Source organism: Macrosteles quadrilineatus, unplaced genomic scaffold, assembly GCF_028750875.1.
Source record: "Macrosteles quadrilineatus isolate MER2022 unplaced genomic scaffold, UCM_ALF_1.0 Scaffold_2__2_contigs__length_208266976, whole genome shotgun sequence".
Lineage (NCBI taxonomy): Eukaryota > Metazoa > Arthropoda > Insecta > Hemiptera > Cicadellidae > Macrosteles > Macrosteles quadrilineatus.
Genome location: NW_026542595.1, coordinates 163,124,038 through 163,143,345, shown reverse-complemented (window position 1 = coordinate 163,143,345; position 19,308 = coordinate 163,124,038). Strand labels below are relative to the sequence as shown.

Sequence of the window (19,308 nt, the reverse complement as noted above, 5' to 3'; positions counted from 1 at the left end):
AATGAGACATGGCCTTGCCATATAAGTTATTAGCATCAAGAGGCAAACAATGAGACATGGCCTTGCCATATAAGTTATTAGCATCAAGAGGCAAACAAAGAGACATGACCTTGCCATATAAGTTATTAGCATCAAGAGGCAAACAATGAGACATGGCCTCGCCATATAAGTTATTTGCATCAAGAGGCAAACACTGAGACATGGCCTTGCCATATAAGTCATTTGCATCAAGAGGCAAATACTGAGACATGGCCTTGCCATACAAGTTGTTTGCATCTAGATACAAACATCGAGACATGGCCTTGCCATATAAGTTGTTTGCATCAAGAGACAAACACTGAGACATGGCCTTACCATATAAGTTATTTGCATCTCGAGACAAACACTGAGACATGGCCATAAGTTATTAGCATCAAGAGACAAACATCGAGACATGGCCTTGCCATATAAGTTATTAGCATCAAGAGTAGGCAAACAATGAGACATGGCCTTGCCATATAAGTTATTTGTATTTCGAGACAAACACTGAGACATGGCCTTGCCATATAAGTTATTAGCATCAAGAGTAGGCAAACAATGAGACATGGCCTTGCCATATAAGTTATTTGCATCAAGAGAAATGGCCTTGCCATATAAGTTATTTGCATCTCGAGATAAACACTGAGACATGGCCTTGTCATATAAGTTATTAGCATCAAGGGGAAAAGAGGCAAACAATGAGACATGGCCTTGCCATATAAGTTATTAGCATCAAGAGGCAAACAAAGAGACATGACCTTGCCATATAAGTTATTAGCATCAAGAGGCAAACAATGAGACATGGCCATAAGTTATTAGCATCAAGAGACAAACATCGAGACATGGCCTTGCCATATAAGTTATTAGCATCAAGAGTAGGCAAACAATGAGACATGGCCTTGCCATATAAGTTATTTGTATTTCGAGACAAACACTGAGACATGGCCTTGCCATATAAGTTATTAGCATCAAGAGTAGGCAAACAATGAGACATGGCCTTGCCATATAAGTTATTTGCATCAAGAGAAATGGCCTTGCCATATAAGTTATTTGCATCTCGAGATAAACACTGAGACATGGCCTTGTCATATAAGTTATTAGCATCAAGGGGAAAAGAGGCAAACAATGAGACATGGCCTTGCCATATAAGTTATTAGCATCAAGAGGCAAACAAAGAGACATGACCTTGCCATATAAGTTATTAGCATCAAGAGGCAAACAATGAGACATGGCCTTGCCATATAAGTTATTAGCATCAAGAGGCAAACAATGAGACATGACCTTGCCATATAAGTTATTAGCATCAAGAGGCAAACAAAGAGACATGACCTTGCCATATAAGTTATTAGCATCAAGAGGCAAACAATGAGACATGGCCTTGCCATATAAGTTATTAGCATCAAGAGGCAAACAATGAGACATGGCCTTGCCATATAAGTTATTAGCATCAAGAGGCAAACAATGAGACATGGCCTTGCCATATAAGTTATTTGCATCAAGAGACAAACACTGAGACATGGCCTTGCCATATAAGTTATTTGCATCAAGAGGCAAACAATGAGACATGGCCTCGCCATATAAGTTATTTGCATCAAGAGACAAACACTGAGACATGGCCTTGCCATATAAGTCATTTGCATCAAGAGGCAAATACTGAGACATGGCCTTGCCATACAAGTTGTTTGCATCTAGATACAAACATCGAGACATGGCCTTGCCATATAAGTTGTTTGCATCAAGAGACAAACACTGAGACATGGCCTTACCATATAAGTTATTTGCATCTCGAGACAAACACTGAGACATGGCCATAAGTTATTAGCATCAAGAGACTAACATCGAGACATGGCCTTGCCATATAAGTTGTTTGCATCAAGAGACAAACACTGAGACATGGCCTTGCCATATAAGTTATTTGCATCTCGAGACAAACACTGAGACATGGCCTCGCCATACAAGTTATTTGCATTTAGATACAAACATCGAGACATGGCCGTGCCATTTAAGTTGTTTGCATCAAGAGACAAACACTCGGGAAAAAAACGGTCTTGTACAAGAATACAGACAGCTTTGTGTTAGTAAAAAATCGGGAAAAATCGGGGTTGTACAGTGATACAGATAGCTTTGTGTTAGTAATAAAATCGGGGTTGTACAGTAATACAGACAGACAACCCCACACAGACCGATTCCAGATCCCGAAACGTTGTGTATTGTTTTTTTACAATCGTGAGGGAAAATGTCCACAATAATCCTTTGAACAACAATACAGACAGCTTTACGTTAGTAAACAATTTGGGGTTGTACAGTGACACTTACAGCTTTATGTTAGTAAACAAATCAAGGTTGTACAGTGATACAGACAGCTTTATGTTAGTAAACAAATCGGGGTTGTACAGTGATACAGACAGCTTTGTGTTAGTAAACAAATCGGGGTTGTACAGTGATACAGACAGCTTTGTGTTTAGTAAACTAATCGGGGTTGTACAGTGATACAGACAGCTTTGTATTAGGGAAAAAATCGGGAAAAAATTTGAAAAAATCGGATCCATCAAAACCGGATCCAAGCCAAAATTCAGAATTTTTTGGATCCGATCCGGTGCCGGTTCTACCTCGCTACCATCACTAGTAAAAAAGGCCGGGACCACACGTGGCGGATCGTCGCGATGATGTCCCGGCCACACGGAGCGGATGAACCGCTTACGGGTGAGGTTAGGTTAGGTTTGGTCAGCCTACGTACTGTAAGATTAAAACATGGTTTAATTCACTCGTTCTCGTTGTAGTCATGGACGAAACACTTATGTTAGTTTGTGCATTAGAGGCGTGTGGTGAGCTAGAGTCTAAGGTTAACCGAAATCATTGGGTCCATCCTTTCATAACCGATAAACCATTTGTGTTCCAAACCTTTTACAAGCACATGCAAAACCATAGTTCGGAAGTTTTTTTGTTACTATCGCATGTAGATAGCATTGTTTGACAAGCTACTTCAATTGCTTCGACCGCATATAACTAAGGAAGATACACTCAAGAGAAATGTACAACATGAATTACAACATGAGAAATCCTACAGACATGGTTTGTCTTTAACAAGTTCTATTAATTTGTCTGTATCGAACATTTTACACCTATAAACCGAAACGCACAAGCACAAACTAAAAAAAAAACAACCACAAATGCTTGAAAATAAGCTCCAACCGCGCGGACAATCCGTATCGTGTGGCCACTCTCATAAGACTACGTGTGTCACCCCCTCCAACGCGGCTTATGATCGTGCGGACAATCCGCCCAGGCGGCTTAGGATCGCCCCGTGTGGCCACTCTCATTTGATTCAATGTGTTGTCGGACCACGCCGCCTTGTGTGGCCCCGGCCTAATGGCACAGCAAATGAGCAGACTAAAAAAATTTCCGTTTACTGTGTTGGATTTACACTAAAATATTCCCTTTCAATAATTCAATGATTTATTAGGCCATTAAGCAAAGCAATAGGCTAAGTCACCTACAATACAAAATAAAAATAAATAGTCCATCACTTGATTCACAAATAAATACAAGTTAGATACGGTAAATATAATAATAAGGAAACAAACAAAACCATACAAAACTGAAAACCATGCAAAAAAAAACAGGCAAAAATAGCCATGCAAAGGCAGTGCCTTAATATTGTCAGATGTATTTTCTATTGTAATGACATTAGTTGTAATGAGTAGCCTAGTTAGGTTTGCTGCTACACGGAACATATTAAAGTGTGTTTTTTTACATTATTGAAGTGTCAATGAAATAAATAAATTTGCAAAATTCAATCCAAATGTTCCTACACAAGCAAACTACAACAGTTTATTTATTCCCCTTAGAATAACATGGAAATTTTAAACTTATACCCTGTTGTAAGTTAAGCTGTTCATTATAAACTTTAAACACCATTCATGCAATCGTTTATTGTTTTCAAAGTGATATATGGCCCATAGACTTAAAACTAGAATCCAAATACAAACTAAAAATAATAACAGCGCAAAGACTTACTATTTTTCCACAAATGTGAATTCCTTTGTAACTGTTCTGTGCAATTTTAGGATGAAGGTGAAAACTTGGAGTCAAGAAAAACATCAATCCTTGATGTTGAGGAAAAACAGAATTCAGAAGGTATTTTTTTAGTAGCTTGAGTAACTTAATCTTTGTCTTTCATTTAACTTGTGTGAGTAGGAATATAATATCTAATACTAATAAACCAACATATTTTTATGAGGCCTACTATTGGTGAGAAAGAATTTATCTTTCTAATTCATACAAAATGACATCTTAGATCTTACAATTAATTATAAACCTTTAAATAGGTGTCAAGTTATTGAAACCACATGGACATCAGTATCGGTAGCTAGAAACGATCGTCAAGAGCCGATGCCCAACAGGTCTATAAAGATCCTGGGATCACAAAATTACTACAGCATTACCACTTTTGCTGTGGTATTTTTTGAAACAATAAATCATTAACTTTTGAGAAATATGACAAACTTTGAACTCTCTGATAAAATTATTAGTCTTGTACAGTAGACTCTCTCTTATCCGGACTCCTCGGGACCGAGGCCAGTCTGGATAACGGGTTTTCCGGTTAAACCGACGTCCCCAAAAACTTGTTATGTAAATCAATATTTGACTTAAATTTAGGAGAGCATTGTATTTAGAAACGTGATCACTGGTCTCATATCTTTCCCACAAGAACAGTCGTTTCAGTACCGCCCACTTCCTGCCGATCTAGTCCGGTTAAACCAATGTGCTGATAAAAATTGTCCGGTTAAAGAGATGTCATTTCTGCCGAGTGTAGTCTGGTTAAACTAATGTGCTGATAAAAATTGTCCGGTTAAAGAGATTTCATTTCCGCCGAGTGTAGTCTGGTTAAACCGATGTCCGGTTAAAAGGTGTCCGGATAAGAGGGAGTCTACTGTAATTGGATTCGTGATCACTTAATTATTAAATCTGGCTGAAGGACTATCTGACCATAGACAGTGGTTAGGCTATATTAAAGTAATTTATTTCAAACCTATTTTTCACTTCTCTTTGCCTTAAACTAGGGATCAGGGGTGTAAACGATGTAGTATACACACATCTAAATCTGATAATTTGTTTTTCTTTAACATATTTTAGAGAAAACTTGTCCACCCCAAAGTAATTCTGCCATCTCAAAAGAGACCAAAGATGATAGCAATGAAGTTATGCAAGAAGCTGATGTATCTGCTAATGAAAAAGAAACCGCAAGTTCTTCTGACATCATTAATGGTGAGTGATTACTCTATATTATGTTTTGTTCAAAATAAAATATTGTTTATGATTCTAATTTATTGTCGGGACCACGTAAGTTCTATACAGACCACTATTATATTTAAATGATTAATGATGACTCCAGTTACTTCAAAGTGTATTTCTTGACAGAATGAATTTAAGTCCAACTTAGTAAAAGACATATTTCCGGCTACATAAACACTTACGCCACCTCGGTGATGTGTCCGTACAAAACTGTTTCCCAACAGAAAACCTTGTGGAACCATACCTTCAACATCATCTTTATATAGCCAATGTTAACAAACACAGGCTATTGAATACTCATTGTGTACTAGAATTTCTTCCAGCTGTTCTAGCTTATTTGTCATTCCTTGAATATTTATAAGAAGTAGTTTAATTTCAGAACATAGGACCCTTTCAAAGTTCATACAATTGTCATACCGATCCGGAACAACAACAAACAACATAAAATGAAGTTATGTATAATAGTTTGGCCAGCATATCTGAAAATATGCAAACCAACTGCTGTTCTTTATCTATAAGTATAAAAGAGGATGTTTGTATATATATATATATATTTGGCAGTGATAAACTCAGACACCGCTGAACCGATTGCCATGAAACTTGGTAGCCTACATACGTGTAGAATTTCATGGAATAGGTTTATACACCATCAATTTCGTGATCCGTCCAATCGGCTCCGCCCCAGTGGCTCTGGAGTTTCCCATGTTAACCTTATGAGAAATGGAACTAATTAATCTTAACAGCTGTTTCAATTAAACAAGTTGGTTCTGTTCTATGATGTTCAATAGCATTAAAGTTACAAGGATTACCAACAGGGTGCAGCACTATTATTTCTTTTACATTTATGACATCAGCTAATTTGCAACCAAAAGGTGAGTGAGCATAGCGAACGAACTTCAACCTGGAGGCGAGTTAGCGTAGTGAACGAGCTAATCTGAAGGCAAGTGAGCGTAGCGAATGAGCTCCAACCTAAATGTGAGTGAGCGTAGCGAACAAACTTCAACCAGGACGTGATTGAGCCATGCGAACGAGATCATCTTGAAAATTAAGAATTTAAACGGGGCAAAGCCCGCGGGTTACAGCTAGTACTGTATATAAGAAGGTTTCAACTGAATACTATAAGATCCCCGTGCGTAGAACGGGTACACAGCTAGTTGTAGTAAATAAAGTACAACTGAGCACCCTGAATATTTGTTTATGATTCATTTCAAATTAAGTAGTCCTATACTTTGTGATTTATTCAATGCAAAATACATTTTGTCAGTTTGAACTGCCCTCTTATCTTTGTTTTTGTTATCTCCCCAAAGTTACACTTGAAGTGTAGTACAACAGTAAATAAACAATTGAAAAAAATCATTGGCTATGTGATATTAAAATTTGCGACTCACATTCTCAAACGTAATTTGACTTAAGTATTCATATTCATGCGCCTTTGCTGTATGTTCTTTAAAACTATATCAATAATATCAAGATTTCTTTTGAATCCAAACGTGTATTTCAGGTTGTAAATTAAAGAGTTTGAAGATGCTTCCTCGAGACAGTGGTGCTACATTTTGGCCAGAGAACTTCAGAAAACTCCTTTGTGTTTGTTCATCTTGCAAGGTGATTTCACCAAATTCTGTTTTGGATGTTTTCTTAATATAGCATTTTTATGATCATTAAATTTTAATAATATCAAATCCTTATAATAATGGCTATCCTCATAATAATTGGAAAACTAGTGAGGAGATCAGTATGAGTACAGAGTCATGAAAAACTAACCATCCAACTCCAACCACAACACACCATCTAACAACCAACATTTTGGTTGTCATAAACAATCCAATAACGTGGTTTTTTACGGTTGGTCAAAAGGGTGTTGATTATTTAAAAAAAGTGCTCTTTGGTGTTAAGTTTTGGCTGTCTATTGGTTCTGCTTTTGATTTTATGTGTAGATAATCGTGCTTTAAAAAGATAGTTTTTAGAATGATAGCTCTCATGATATTATTTAAGGAACTAACTTATTGCAGATATTTTTCACTACGATGTTTCAAGATCTGGAATCTTATTCGTCCTGAGGCGAGACAGTAGTTACATACCAGCCAAAGCTGGATTATCACAAAATAAAAATACATATCTGCAATACGAAAATGTTATGGAAAGGGAGGGAAACAGGTCCACAACATAGGTTGTGTTGAAGGAAGTAGTAAAGGCAAACAGTTCTGAGTGTGGGAACAGTTTGTGGCAGTTAGAATAATGTGCATGCAATACTTAAATTCATTTATATTAGGGATGGTCAAGTCTCGAAGTTTCGGGAAATTTCAAATCTCGTTACACGAGATGAGATTTCTTTTTGGCCGAGATTTTTATCGAGACGAGAATAAAAAAAAATTAATTAATTAAAAACGCCTGCAGAAAGTCAATGCAATACCCGCAATACAGGAGCGTGTTGTAGTTGCGTTTCCTTTGCAAAGGCGTTCTTATTGAATTAATTCTTTAAATGTAAATATTACTTTAATTATTTTAATAATATTACTTTAACAACATTTGAGAAGTTTTGTTAAGTGTAAGCAGTGTGAGGAATGTTTTATTACTATAAAAAGTCAAAACAAGTACCTAACTATTTTATAAAAATTAATATTCCTTTTATTTTAGGATTTATTTTATTTTAGGATAAGTTGATCTCTATCCTAACTGATATCACTATGTTTCCTAATCGTAGGCATTTTTAATAAGTTAGGCGTGATTAATAAAAAATGTTATGCTGATGTTTTTAATAAAAGATTGTAAATATTCTTGCCTATTATCATTATTTTTGTATTTAAACAAATACAACAAACAAATATTCTAACAATGTTACAAAATCAGGTAAAAATTTTGAATGTGCATTTCTCGTTGTGTATGAGAAGGGAAATCCCGTCTCAATCTCGTCTCAAAATTTTATGAGAAATAAAAAATCTCGTCTCGTCTCGTCTCGAACTAAAAATCCAATCTCGTCCATCCCTAACTTAAATGCTATGAGAAGGAAGGGAAACAGATCCAAGTCATAAGAAGTGGTGAAGGAAGCTGTCAGGGTGAGCAGTACGGAGTGTGGGAACCGTTCATGGCGGAGTGTGGAAACTGTCTGTGGTAACTGGCTGTGGTAACTAAATTGAAATATTATATTACCTTTGTCAGCCAGCTCCTGATTTGTTATCAACGTGTTACAGCCGTTTCAGCATCACAGTGCCATCGTCAGACTGTTCAGCCAAAAGGCGTCGTTAAAACACAAAAACATATTTACACGAAACACACACATATTTGTATTGTGTAGTTTCAGTTTTACATTTTGTATTGTATGGCTAATAAGGCACGACGCCTTTTGGCTGAACAGTCTGACGATGGCACAGTGATGCTGAAACGGCTGTAACACGTTGATAACAAATCAGGAGCTGGCTGATGAAGGTAATATTTCAATTTAGTTATAGCTCAGGGGCTAGAAATATGGATTATAATGTCTGTGGTAGTTAGATTAATGTATCTGAAATACTAAAATGCTATGGGAAGGTAGGGAAACAGGTCCACGACGTAGGGAGTGGTAAAGGTGAGCAGTACGGAGTGTGGGAACCCTTTGGTGACAGTTGTATCTGCAATACTAATATGCGATGGTTAGGCGGGATACAGGTCCACGATGTAGGAAGTGGTGAAGGAAGTAGTAAATGCGAGCAGTGCGAAGTGTGAGAACCGTTGATGTTAGTTAATGTTGATGTAAGTTGATGTTAGTTATTAATGTATCTGTAATACTACAAGGCTATGGGTAGGGAGGAAAACAGGTCCACGTCACACCACGTAAAAATTCATTAAAATATAAAAAATAATGAAAAAAACAAATATGAGGATAGAATTAGATTCCAGGTCCCAAAGACCTTATGACTGTTTTTTTTATTCATCACGATGGAAAATGTCCATAAAATATCTTTAGCAACATAACTCATTCAAACAAAGGATTTTTTCTCACACGTGTTTTTTTTGTAGGAGACGTATGCTAGTCTTGGTGTGCTGTTCCTCACTGACGAGGGGGACACTGTGAGAGCCTATGAAGAGGAGGGGAAGGCACGAAAGAGGTCGGCCGGGGCAGGGGTGACACAGTACGAGCGAGGCATGGAGGCTCTGTCATCCCTCGACAGAGTGCAACAGATGGAGGCTATACTGAGTAAGTTGTTATCTTGATCCTAGACCCAGTACAGACTTAGTCTTGATTTGGTCAGTAAATTGAAACCCAGCTTACTTTCTTGTTTGTGTTTGAGGAAACAGAATCAATTTTGACAATGTAGGTCTTAAATTAATGTATAGCATAGTTTTGAATCATCCAGTTATCTTCATAGTTGGGATAGTTAGTAAAAAATTCGAACTAGTTAGAAGTTATAAGTTAGTCCCGTGAAAAGTAACTGATAGAAGTTATAAGTTAGTTAGTTTAAAAAGTAACTGATAGAAGTTATTAGTTAGTTGAAAAACTAACTGATAGAAAATAAAGTTAGTTTTAGTAGAAATTAGTTGTTCGTTGTCAGTTGTTAAAGTATTTTTTAATGTCACATCTTGGTTACTAATATATACTATAATATGAGTAAAGATTGCGCAAGATATGATTTTAAAAATGGCTCCTACGATTTCCTCCAATTTCAATGCTATTGAAAATTGCTTGTATAATACATTTGCATTGTATGATGTCTTACTAACCAAAGGGATAATTATGACTGTTCAAAAACATTAAGTGTTTTACTGCAAAACAATATACACTGACATTGAACTAAAAATCTATAGGAAAGGCCAAGGAGATATGTATTTTTCGACGATGCACCGCACGAATTGATACGTTATTACACCATCCCGTAATTATAATTGCAACGTTCCACGATCCCAGTGACTTAATGCAATAACGGTCGTCAGATAACAGATGTTATGTATCATGAGTTTTATATTGATTGAAGCTTATTGTGGACATTTTATAGATTGATCGTCCAAATTAAAAAGTTTTGTGGACTAAATTGAGGATAAGTGGATGTCTAACAAAAACGAATTGACTTTACTACTTAATTAATCGTAGTAAGACTGAAAATATTTGTGGGCTTATAAGCTCTATTTTTTACCTCTTGAACAAATCAAACACCTCGAACAAGATCGGTCCCCTGGTACTTGTGTTTTAATCAAACATTGTCACATTTTACATTACTACAACATAAACAAATGACATAAAACTTGTCAGATAATGAACATCAACTAAAGACAATGTTTTGACACTTGAGATGATATATCAATCACCAAACAAACATTTCCCCTTCCCACCCATCTTGGGGTGTTGATAATGGCCGTCACTACCCTTCCACAGGCCCACTGTATTCCAAAGCAACTGGACTTTGACTTTCTCTTTCCCCACCCCCCGCATTGTTTGTCTACAAGGGCACTGACCTCTCACGGCCGCACGCAACCCTCACTGATCACGTGAAATAAATACAGTAACCAGTATTTGAGATGCTTCCGCATAATTGGGAAAGTTAGTTAAAAATTCTAACTAGTTAGAAGTTATTAGTTAGTCCCATAAAAAGTAACTGATTGAAGTTATTAGTTAGTTAATTTAAAAACAAACGAATAAAATAGAAGTTAGCAAAAAAAACTAATGAATAGTGCTATTCGATAGAATTTCTATTCGTTATTCCCAAGTATGGTTATCTTATTGTTCGAGCCTGCGGGCCAGAATGTTATACTTCAGGTCTAAGGCAAAATTAACTCAGGCCAAAATTACGTTGCTTTATAAAATATTTATTTTTACAATAATGTTTATTACACAACAACTGCTTTTATTCAAATACTATACACTACTCCCAACTTTGCAGTGATGTCGTGAACGTGTTCCACTTTGAAATCGTGAACTTTTACAGTGGTCACATCAAAATTGTGAAAGACCCCAGAGGGCAGCGAATTAGTGAAGATCCCCTGCATTCGTGGCATAATCTCTTGCACTTGCGTCAAAATTAATTTATTTAATTGTGAAATCTTTGTACACACATGGCTCAGCCAAAAATACACGTTTTTTAGCCAAAACCTTTGGTATCAAAGCGGCAAGGACAAACAATGTGAAGATTATGCATTACCAGCTGTGCAAAAGAGCTCTGTCAATACAGCAGGCTGTGACTACCTAACCTGTTGATTCAAACTGCAAAATTTTTTCTTTTTGACCGTATAGGGTTGATATTTATCTAAAAAGAAGAGATAATTAAAATTGTAACATGTCCTTTCTACTTGTTTGTGTTGTTGTAATTCTTTTAGGGTCTTATTTTTATTTGTTTTTTCCAGGTTACAATGAAATGAAGACACACCTTAGTGAATATCTGGCCAAATTTGTTGAGAATAAGAAAGTTGTCAGAGAAGAAGACATCAGGGAGTTTTTCACAGGCATGCAAGCTCGTAAACGCCAGAAGACTGATGTGCCCTACAATTGTCGTTAACATATTAAAATTATTTCATGTCTCATTGTGAATTCTCATTTAAATTTACTTTTTTAGGTTATGCTTTTAAATTTTCACAGTGTTTATTTACTTTCCAAGCAACGTTCAATTCCTTTACTCCTGTGGTGTTTTGTTAAGGTGCTTGCTTATGACAAGTTCTTTTTGTATAAGAAAGACATAATGAAAGTGATAGATTAAAATGTTCACTTCCAGTAAATAATAGTTTATTTCCCCTTCAAAGCCACTCTATAAAAAGTTGTTAGTGAAAATGGAGGTACATTGAAGACATTAAGAATCAAGAATCAAGAATTTATTGACCATTCAACAATTACATGCTATCAGTCTCGTCACAAAAAAAAAAATTACAAAATGTTGCAAAAACGCACATATCAATAAAAGTCAAGTAGCATACAAGAAATAAATAAATTAATAAATTACGTCTGCATCATGCATCACATAATTGCTATAAATTATAAAATGTCAAGCTTTGGTCTATTATGCAAATTAATAAAAGACTAGAGTTAAAATAAAATGTGTTTGGTTATAGGTTAATAAATGAATACAAGTAGCTTTGAATCAATTAGCTAACTACAACTATTAATTAGGCAAATGTGTTTATTAATGTCAATAGAAAAAAATAACTTGATTCCAATAAATTATCTGCAAGAGGCTAAGTTACCTTTACTTACCTTTTTACGCCAAATTTACTTTTTTGTCCAAAAAATGTTTACTCTTAGGAGGTCTTCATGTGTCTCAAAAAACACTTAACACATACTGTACAATCACACACAAACAAAACACGGTAAAATGCATGGCCATAAAACTTGTAATTATGGCACGGTGGCGGGTACAGAGTGCAGATCTTGGACATTTTACGTCCTCCTACTTGAAAATGACACATAATCGTTGAAACGGCGGGTCGCCATAGTCAACTTGGACAGTGAAGGTTATATTTAGCCTCTTGTAGATAATAAATCATGAAGTAATCCGGAAGGCAATACACAAAAATGGTTCCATCAAGCTTAGTGTCATGCCCTGCAAGAACTTTTCCCTCGTTAAGCTTAAAAATTTAATTTTCATAAGAAATTCCAATTCAGCTAATTTAACTCTAAATCTAGGCTACTTATCCTAGGCTATTTTTAACTCTATCTAATAATTTATTTTTGTAAAAAAATGCAACCGACTTCAAATGCTCTAAAAAGAATGAAATAATTTCATTAAAGTAAACTTTTGTATTATTCAAACTCACGTACTATTTTAAGTCGGCGCGGCTCTATGATGATTTTTGATACAAAATTTTAAGAGGATGTCCACATTGCAGGTGACTATCTATAATTAAAGGTGATTATAATCTTATAGTGGTATTAACGAGTATCTTTAAAAATATTATAATGTATTTACATATTTCTAACTTGGAAAAGAAACGTTTTAATTTTAAACTAGCTTCTTTTCATTATCATAATATCAAAATAAATTATTTTCCTATTCATATAGAACATTTGTGTGTGTTATTTTCATTATGCAATCATTCTGAAGTAAACATAAAATACTTCCTTTGATATATATAAACAAAACAGTTCAGTATGTTTTTTTTTTATATATTTATGTTATCCAGCTACAATTTATTGATTTTCAAAATACACTCAATATCTTTTATTTTATTCATATTTTTGCAGTTAGAGCCGCGCCGACTTGTTGTGAGCTTGCAAAAGTTTACTTTATTGAAATTATTTCATTCTTTTTAGAGCATTTGAAGTCGGTTGCATTTTTTTACAAAAATAAATTATTTCATGATTTTTAGTGACTGTATAATTTGTTATATATTAATTACTTGAAGTTTTTTGACAAGCAAAACTGTTTGAAACAGTCAAAAGTGCCACAGAAATTGCAAATCAGCTTCCCATTTCCGAAGCAGGCATAATATTATTGACAGTGAAGAATATTAATAAACATTCCACATCTTGACATCTTCAAATGCATGTTTAGTAATTCAAATATTTAACACTTTGAAGACGATTGACGATTATGCAATCTCACACCTCTTATGTCGTTTAAGGAATAATTGCATCTAATTTATATTTGGACCTCTTTTACGAATGCTTTGGTTTTCACAATACACCTTAAATTGTCACTATCATACAGCAGCTATTCACTATGTTTTTATAATTCAGAACATTCAATACTCAAAACAGAATCATACACAAATCAGGTCAAAGGTTGAAATACCTTTTTTATAGTAACCAAAACAATATGCATTTTTTTAATGTTACTTATTTAGGCTCCATGGCAAGAAATAGTTAATTAATCGATATGAAGCAACTGTTTCATGAAGAAACTGTCTGTAGCTTCATTTAAATGGTTTCAACTAACAGCTGTAGGAATGTTATTATTATTTATTGCCTTCTCTGCAAAAATATAATCAAAATAAGGTTTTCAGCATTTATCACCAAACAAATATTTTTCGTAAACATAATGCTATATATGGTACCAAATAGAAAATATCCTGGTTATTTTGGTGGTGGAACCACGCTGATCGGTAAAAGAATCACAGAGAAATTGGTGAACATACATAAAAAAAAAACATCGCCACAGACAAATTGAGAACCTCCTCCTTTTGTTGGTACTGGGGAAGTCGGTTAAAAAATATATTACTTCTTTTATCTTCTTCAAATGGTAAAAAACTGATTTCCCAAATTCTCTTAGTTTAAAAACTGTTTGAAAAGTCTGTTAATACTGAACTCCCATTTTGACTATCTTACCTGATTTCAGTTTCACATAAAAAAATCTCTCTTTTGATGAGCAAATAAAAAAATTAAATTATTACCTTACATGACTAATAAACGCTACACTACTTATTATATTTTGGAAGCTAGCGGCCATCTTGGATAATTTCAAACTGCTGCTGAAGAGTTAATTTTATCCTCCAAAAATAGTGATAAGTGCCTCCTCTAATGTTATTTTAAGTGTCGACGAAATTTTGTGTCTATTATTATGAGCGTTACCTATAATTTCATGATTTGTGCTTTACTGTTTGGTAAAGCTGGGTTTTCCTAGACGCGGAGTCGGCCAGCGGAGAGCGGACAACGGAGAGCGGAATTGAAATTAACATGGCATTCCGCTCCGCTGCTAGGAAAACAGTAACATTAAATTACGTAAGACAAGCTGAGTCCGCTCTCCGTTGTCCGCTCTCCGCTGGCCGACTCCGCGTCTAGGAAAACCCAGCTTTAGGTTATAACTAGGGGACGAGTTTTTGTTTATGATAATATGTTTTTATTTGGTTAAACGAGGTTAAATGGCTGAAATAACATAAAAACGTAAACAAATCACGACCTTTACATGTACAAACAATAAAACTGGCTTCAGCTGTTCTATATGGACAGTAAATCTACTATTAAGGGGGATGTTTTATCTATGATACTACTTTTACATTACAGTTGAGTTTATATCGGCAAACACGTGTTTATGGTTTGTAATAAAAATCGTAAATCATAAAATGATGTGTCTGTTTAAATGATATTGTTTTAACGATTTAATCCAATTAACTACCAATCCAATCCTACAATCAGGCAAGGTACTTCCCCGGTACTAATAAACTAAAGTAATTCAATGTTTTTTGAACCCAGTGACAAGACCTGTATTATACAGTAATTATTTACCTATTTTGTCTGAAGGTCTTGTAGTTTGAACTAATACTCAAATACTAATACTGTAGTTCAAACTACAAGACCTTCAGGCAAAATAGGTAAATAATTACTTTTATTATTATCTATAAATAAATGATAAGCTAAATCGCCCCAGTTTGAATGCGCATGTAATCGACTGTTATTTGTTAACAGCTGATGCTTTGTTGCTATTAGTACGCTGTTGGTTAAAGCTTATACGTCACTGGTCAGCTGCATGGCTGCATCGTCGCGCGCAGCAGGTTCCGAGCAATGAGATCTATAAACGACTGGTTTGTGACGTCACGTCAGTGTAGTCAGCTGTGTAGCTGACTGGCAGAAGCTTTGTTTGTGTTTCGCCATCATCTGTGTCAGTGGACTAACTGTTGGCATTCACAACATTTTTTCCTCGGAAAATTTGTGTGAACCAACGAAATTTCGTCACGGCGACCCGTTAGCAAGCCTGGCCTCGAGTGGAGAGTCCGACGACGGTGGACTAGCTCCGCCACCGCGAAAGAAGTCACGTCCTTCTTTGGAGACTACAATGCAGCAACCAGCAAATGGCTGTTCCCAACACAATGGAGCCTCTGACGACGATCGCATCCCATCTTCGTCCGCCCAACAAAATGGCACTGATAACGTTCCACACAGTCCATCTCTCAATGGAGATATATCTCCAAAACGATTGGATAGAACAGACTACGAAATTGTGCGACTTATCGGACAACACTTGAGAAATATAGGTCTCAAGTAAGTGGGCCACTAACTTATTATTCTATTTGTGTTTATATAGGCCTAAGTCATATTTTTCAACATACTTTCACCGTAAGTAACACAAATAGATTATATAATACATCAGTATCTTTGTTCAACATCCTCTTACAATTACCGTACCATTTATGGGCCTCTAAGGTTATATTGGGCCCCAGGACCAAGCCATTAAAATAAGACAGCCCTCTGGCCTAGTCCTCAATCTAGCCTATCTTTACCTTGCCTTAGTTTTTTCTGTTGAAAAAATATCCCTCGGCATGTTTTAGTTTTCCTGAGTTAAACTAGTCAACAGCTCTTCCACAAGGCTTAAAACGTCCACTGCGGCCCATCAAATGGCAGACGTAGCCCTAGTGCGGTGCAGCGTCAAACAAATCCGATTGCCGGGTGATTGGCTTTCTTAACTTATTTCGGTATGACGAATACCAAATAACGTTCGGTGATGTCCTGCTTTAACCCTCCGAGCGTCACTTGTCGAAAAATCGACTCACGACACACTTTGTGTACCGAAGTGTCACTTGTCGATTTTTCGACACACGAACATCGTTTACGGCGAAGGCTCTATGACTGACTGAATCAGATTGAACTGGATCGAGTTAGGTATCGTTCTTTTTGTTAGATTCAGAGCTTTCTCCGGAGGTCTGTCTCTAAGCGCTATTCATTTTAGTTCCGAAAATATTGTAGCAGACAGCTGACGTGCATATTTGTAAACAGCTTTGTTAACCTCGGACCGATGACTGATGTGTTTTATTACGTTTATCATTGTTTTAGTGTTAAAAATCAAAAGTAGTGATATACGTGGTGCATTATAAAAAGATTTAGGCCTAAGTGATTTTGAAGAGCTGGTTGATGATCCTGAAGAAGTAGGTAGTGATATTGATGTAAATTATCAGCCAGATTCCTAGCTATGGTTAAGCTATGCGTTCTTAGCTAAACGCTATGTAGCCTACTGAAATCTGTTTTTTGCCCATTACTTATTTATTTGCAAATCTACTTCCTTATATTATTATATTTTTGTAATCCTCATAAAATTCTGAACAAAGTGGCTAGCCTATATTCAAATATTTATAGGCCTATAATTTATACAATTTCATTGAGCGCGAACTTATTATTTTTTTTTTATTTTCCAAAATATATTTTTTTTGTACCTAAAAATTTTTTTTAAAACAAATGTTCCTTATGTTTTATGTATAATATTGAAGCCCATGAATTTCCAAACAAAATGGTATATAGAACAGTAGAATTAACATTGTTTTAAGCTTCTCAGATCCGTTTTATTAAAACCTTGCAAATGCGCCAAAAATAGGCGGACATTAAGGCCTAAACTATGGACACTCGGAGGGTTAAGTTATGACCTGAGTCAACGTAGTTCGCTAAAAACCCGCAGATAGCAGCACTGCTTCGAACGTAGCTGGTCCCATTGTATTGCCAATTGGAGGGAGAAAGACGGGACAACAAGTGTATTTTTAAGTTTGCCAGACAGAGATTTTATGGGGAAATTTTACTAAGCTTACCAACCTACAACACAACAAAAAGTAAGTCACCCACTACACGCTAACGTGGTATTAGTTCTACCTTCGACCGACGCTAGAGCAAAAACGAAGATATAACCGAAAGGCATTGCCAAGCATATCCAATCGGTTAAGGCAGCACCTGAAAACCGCTCGGCCCGTATCCGATCGGATACGGCCGCAGTGAGCGTGTTAAATTGTAGTCTATAGAAAGGCACTAGGCCTAATCCTAACATTTCTCAGCAAAGATATGGATTTTATCTCACTGGCTGAAACTTGTCATAAGTTAAGCCTAACGTAGGCCTAAACGATTAAACATATTATGTAGGCCTATCTGATGAGTGTACACCCTAACGTAAGTTCCTAAAACTCAATGATAAAAGGCTATGGCAAAGATAAAAAATATGTATGGTAGGTAGGCTAGTTTATAAAACATAGCTGAAGACAATAATTTCAAACCACAAATAAGTTCTAAACATTTATCACAATTAACTTAAGGCCACCGGCCACCTTTATGGATTAAATATTGAAATAAATACCTGTGACAGAATTAAATTCCTCATCCTAACTTATACGGTGACCTGGGTAACTTTCGAGTGGTCCTTGGGCTGTTAACTGTTATCAGGCCATAGAACAATGGAGTAGTATTCATAGCAAAGATTGAATTAAATAATATCATATAGGACTATTGTGTTCATATCTGGGGGAGCGAGCTGGCGTAGTGGTTAGAGCGCGGGACTTCAGTCCCTGAGGTCCCGGGTTCGATCCCCGCCAAGTCACCAATGGATTTTATCTAAGTGATAATGCCGCAACCCCTAGGTCTAGTCTGAAGTAATGTGAAAAACAATCCCAGGCTCGTGCCTACCGTCCTAGGACAAACAAAAAAAAAAAAAAAAATTGTGTTTATTACTTATTTAAATAGGTTTGCCTACCTTAAGCTTAGCCTATGTCATCAATCCTAATTTAAGTCTTGGGTGACTAGTTTCGAAACAAAAGTTTCATTGTCAAGCCTCTTGCTTCATAAAATCATTGTAACACATTGTCGTCATCAATACACAAAAATACCTAGAACTTAAGGTAACAACATTTAACACACACGAAAACAGTTGGTTACAATTTATCAACCCTCTGTCAGTCGCACACTTCAATTAGATACCGTGTGACCCTTCTGGTAATTATTTAGACCTACCTATGTTAAACCATTAGACCTATAGGTAGCTCTAAATATTTACCCGAAGAGTCGCACTGTATCTAATTGATCAAGATTAATCTATAGTGTGGTTGTTGACGGAAAGCGGCTGGCTGAAGGGTCGACCCTACTCACACACACGCAGGCCTCACACACACAGATGCAAGGGATTAGGACGGACGTGGGACGGACCATTGTCCTGCCACTCGAGTCATCGGTGGCTCACGGAAATTAAACTATCAATTTTTTTTAATTTTACGTTTGTTATAAAATCTGGTAACGCTTTTGACTTAAGCTCAAAATGCTTAGTAAAATGATACCAAACAATATATATTTTGCTTACAAAGTGTAAAAGCTACGAATATTTTAACACTTTTTTATTAGCTAGCTCCTTGTCATAATCATTT

The 19,308-nt window shown here is 36.0% G+C and overlaps 2 protein-coding genes across 2 annotated transcripts in view; both read left to right on the top strand.

The window, feature by feature from the left end:
* Positions 1 to 11,845, top strand: part of LOC128986789 (putative E3 ubiquitin-protein ligase UBR7) — a 43,841-nt gene extending 31,996 nt beyond the window's left edge. Inside the window, exons 7-11 of the mRNA XM_054407311.1 lie at positions 4,086 to 4,155; positions 5,155 to 5,286; positions 6,815 to 6,915; positions 9,307 to 9,484; positions 11,623 to 11,845. Coding sequence (XP_054263286.1) covers positions 4,086 to 4,155; positions 5,155 to 5,286; positions 6,815 to 6,915; positions 9,307 to 9,484; positions 11,623 to 11,774 — 633 coding nt within the window. The 3' untranslated portion in view covers positions 11,775 to 11,845. The remainder of the gene's footprint in view (positions 1 to 4,085; positions 4,156 to 5,154; positions 5,287 to 6,814; positions 6,916 to 9,306; positions 9,485 to 11,622) is intronic.
* A 3,905-nt stretch (positions 11,846 to 15,750) lies between these two features.
* Positions 15,751 to 19,308, top strand: part of LOC128985604 (WD repeat-containing protein 26) — a 37,738-nt gene continuing 34,180 nt past the window's right edge. Inside the window, exon 1 of the mRNA XM_054405237.1 lies at positions 15,751 to 16,183. Within this exon, the coding sequence (XP_054261212.1) occupies positions 15,978 to 16,183 (206 nt within the window). The 5' untranslated portion in view covers positions 15,751 to 15,977. The remainder of the gene's footprint in view (positions 16,184 to 19,308) is intronic.